The sequence below is a fragment of the Protomyctophum parallelum genome, assembly GCF_964188405.1.
Source record: "Protomyctophum parallelum genome assembly, chromosome: 11".
Classification (NCBI taxonomy): domain Eukaryota; kingdom Metazoa; phylum Chordata; class Actinopteri; order Myctophiformes; family Myctophidae; genus Protomyctophum; species Protomyctophum parallelum.
The window spans coordinates 36552964-36557256 of NC_139707.1; the positions used below are offsets into that span (position 1 = coordinate 36552964).

At 41.5% G+C, this 4293-nt stretch overlaps 1 protein-coding gene across 1 annotated transcript in view; it reads right to left on the reverse strand.

The window, feature by feature from the left end:
• Nucleotides 1-1909, reverse strand: part of LOC310866646 (uncharacterized protein) — a 4449-nt gene extending 2540 nt beyond the window's left edge. Inside the window, exon 1 of the mRNA XM_083776334.1 lies at nucleotides 1651-1909. Coding sequence (XP_083632460.1) covers nucleotides 1651-1682 — 32 coding nt within the window. The 5' untranslated portion in view covers nucleotides 1683-1909. The remainder of the gene's footprint in view (nucleotides 1-1650) is intronic.
• Nucleotides 1910-4293: the final 2384 nt, after the last annotated feature.

Sequence of the window (4293 nt, forward strand, 5' to 3'; positions counted from 1 at the left end):
TATTATTTGTAAAGTTTGTAAAGTGGTTAAGTGTGTCTGTGGGCTTTATTAATATTTTACCAATGATGGCATGGTCTTAGTATTTCCATTATTCATTTTGAGTTGCATCATGTTATGCTTTAGCTGTTGAAAAATAGCAGATCTACAAGCTCATAGCGCGTTGCCGCGCTACGAGCTTGTAGATCTGCTATTTTAGAAAAATCCAGAAAATGGCGCACAAATCTTTGAATATATATTCTTTCAGAGCGAACGTTTTTAACTCAAATCTTTGCTTCTGAGGGGTCTCTGGAACAACATATTTTCAGATGGGGGTCGATGGCCAATTACATATAATCTTGGGGGTCCTTGACATGAAAATATTTGAGAACAACTGACATAGGTTTTTCAGAAAACTGTCAGGATTTAGAATTTCATTAAAGTGATGTCTCTTCTGCATAGGAAATTAACATACACGTGTGTTTTAGATGTGATACTGTACATCCCCCCCCCCTCCCCCCCACGGCAGTGTTTCCGCCACAATGTTGCTGCTACGCAAAGGTCATCGCGAATGCGAAGGTCTACTACTACTTATCTGTTTGATTGATTGACCGATTGAAGCATTTATTAACAGTTTGCAGAATATAGTTACATTTCAAGCACAACTCAATACAACTGAACTGTAGCATACTTTATAGTTAGGCTACGAGAGACATCTCGGTGACTGCAAGGTCAGCCTTGCTGCAGTAGGCACGTTATTATGTCTGATATCTTGTTGTCACGTCATTATGATCCAGCACTATATATGTTCCTGTTTGTGTAATAACTCATACTTTTTTTACGGGGGCCAGTTCCGAATTGCAGCCGTCCGTAGGTGCCCTTTGAGAGCGGTTTTGAAGGAGTCAAGGGATTCACATGTCTTAATGACTGTTGGTAGGGCGTTCTTAAACGGCTTGTGACTTGCTTGTGCTTGTGACTAAACAGCAACACATGCTTAGTATTAGAGGTGATATTAGCAAGGAACTATGGAAATATTAAGCATGTGTTGTATGGAGAATATGTTGCTACCTTCAGGAAGGAGATATGGTGTACCAGCATACAATAATGTCAGACTAAAGAGGTCCTTTGTCCACCAGTCGACTTTGAGGCTTATGTTGTAGTAGCCATGGGGTAATCTAGGCGGTGGATATTGCTCTTGTTTTCATGTCTTTATGTATTCTCACTTTGTAGCTGGCTGTAGTCTACACATGAGCCTCACATCATATCCACTGATATCCTTATGTATATCCATTTACTAGTTTTAGATTGCACGATACGTATGCCTACAGGCCTACAGTATTTATTACATGATACCTATCATATCTATTCACATCCTATAAATGGTTCATACTTTATTCTAACCCAGAAGTCCATTCTTCTCTTTTAAATGTTATATCTTTCTGATTTTAATCATTGTCACCGTACTCCTATTTCACTTTCTCTTACTAGTGTACCCATGGCTGTATGTGTGTGTTTCATGCCTACTGCCATAACGTCTGGTGTGTGTGTGTGTGTGTGTGTGTGTGTGTGTGTGTGTGTGTGTGTGTGTGTGTGTGTGTGTGTGTGTGTGTGTGCGCGCTTGCATGCACACGTGCGTGTGTACATACACATTAGTAAATGTTGATGATCACTTACCGTGCTCCTGAAGTGCAGTTCCAGTTTCCCATGGTGATATTGGCAGGCGGCTCGTGGGGTGACTCAGTTTCAGTCGTATGCGTGTATGTCAGACAGTGCCAGGTACAGTAGCTCCAGTTGGCAGAGATGCAGGCAGTGCGCGTGTGGTGGTGGTGGTGGTGGTGTTGTTGCGCGACCAACAGAGGCAGAGTTTCAGAGCCACTGTCTGCCTGACACTGTGTACACTGCCCTCGGTCGACACCGTTTCTCTATGGGCTGTCTCTCTAGAAACATGCTGGTGTTAGACACAACTGACAGGAACCAGAGAGAGAGAGAGGGAGGGAGAGAGAGAGAGAGAGAGAGAGAGAAGGAGGGAGGGAGAGCCCTCTGTTTTGTGTGATTTTTGATTTCCTGTCCTTTCAGGAAACAGTTCATGCACGTACTGTACATACAAACACAAATGCATGCAAGCACACAGACCTGTTGGTAAAAAAAAAGCTCATATAAGCAGGCATTTGTTCTAGTCGGTCTATTGTCTGATTTGCATGTGGTTGTGTCGCTGCAGTGATGAGGAAGTAATTGCATGACTTTTTCCCCCCACACAACTACTGTAACTTCACTTTTCACCTTCAGTGTACATTTCACAGTATTTCACTTAACCTAAAGAATGAATATCACCCACTGTATTTACACGTTTCAGGCCCACCAGGCCTTATTGACGTGGGAGAGTCTCTTTCCGTACGTTGGTCTGCCTATAAGGGACCCTGCTCGAAGCCAGAGATGCAGTGGTTTTCAACCCTTTTCATCAAGGACCATTATTTATTCAGCATTTGATCCACCACGGACCACCATTTGATGACATTTAGCCTCTCAAACGCAAAACCTATATAATATTTTTTTGTCGCTGGTTACAATCCACACAATCCATTGACGTTGGTACCATAGTTGAGAGTACGCAGGCAAACATTGATCAAAATAACAATTCTTCTAAATTCTCTAATTGCGTAAATTAACATAAGAAATGCAGATGTTTAACCATAATTTGACTCTTGAGAGTGTAAAATGGAACACTCTCAAGAACAGTTAAAGATCTAATTAAGGGACCAATTGGTTACCAACCCTCCATTTAGCTGGTGACCACCTGTGGATCCCCCTCAAGGACCACTGGTGGTCCCCGGACCACTGGTTGAGAAGCACTGATCCACAATGCTGTAGGTTTGCACTGTAACCATGGGGAGCAAGCATGAACCAGCAAGAACCGAGCAACTGTTGAATATTATTTTGGTTTTAGTCATAGTCTCTTGAATAGTTTTAATTTAGTTTGAGTCAGTTTTAGTGTTGTACTAGTTTTAGTCGACTAAACATCGTAAGATTTTAGTCTTCTAAATCTGTGGTTGATTTAGTCGACTAAAAGGTATTTTGGCGGCGCCTTGATGCTTGTTTTTACACTTGCTGAAAATAGCCGATCTACGCGTTGTGAGCTTGTAGATCTGCTATTTTCAGCATGCAACCAATTGTAAAATGACTTATACTGGATCTCTTTAGTTGTCCACTCGTCCCTTCCTAACATTTTAGTCTAGTTTTTATTTGTTGACGAAATGGTCATTATATTTAGTCTTAGTTTTAGTCATCATAGTTTAGTTTTAATTTTGTTTCCAATAGATTTCATCAGTGGAACAGGGTAGTCGGCGAACATTTTTCATCTTAGTTTTAGTCGACGAAATCAACGTTGCACCTGACTGAATCAATCAGCCAGGACTCTCACAAATGTGTCTGTGGATACCTCTAGAGATGCTGTAACTGGGTACTCAGCTGGATGCAATACAAGCATTTAATTGCAAAAAGAAATGCACTCAAGGAACTATAGGTTCATATCTTTTTTTATTTTAAACACCAGAGGGTACTGTTATCACAGTTACTGAAGTTAAAGGACCACTTCACCCATTGTCAACCTATCTTCATATTATTGGTCCTAGTGGTTACTTATTTCAAGAATGTCAGACTTAATTCCGTTTGGGGAGCGACTGACGCAGGCGTTCTTCTCGCCTGGATCTGCTGACGTTGAATTGATTAATTGGACAAATGACTGGCCGTAGTTCTGTCAGGTATACATCTGTGATTAGAGGACACTGGCATGAGTGCCTCTCTTATTATAACCTGGGGCTTGGTACATGTACTGTATTGTATCCTTTTTCTTTTCTTTATTCTTTTTATGTGTGATGTGTGATGATGTGATGTAGGCCTGTGGTACATTATGTGGGAGGACAGGAAGTGGAAACCAGCAGCGTGGTAGCTGAGTGGGGTGCAGATGTACAATACAAGTATCACATGCAGTAAAGTACAGTATGAGCTGATGTGTGAAGTTGTCACACACCACACACGTGCTACGGTATAGCTACAGTATGTCCACCCTGATGGATACATGGTTGTCTGGCTATGTCATACTGGCCCTATGGATCCTGTCACCTCTGTTCATCCATGGAAAACATCATGGTAAGACCTCCAACAGTCTACTCTATAGCCCATTTTGGGCATCATGTTATACTTTAGCTATTGAAAAATAGCAGATCTGCAAGCTCATAGCGTGGCACCGAGTGCTATTTTTGAAAAATCGTGACAATGTGCCTCAAATCTTTGAATAGGCTATTACAGAGTGAACATTTT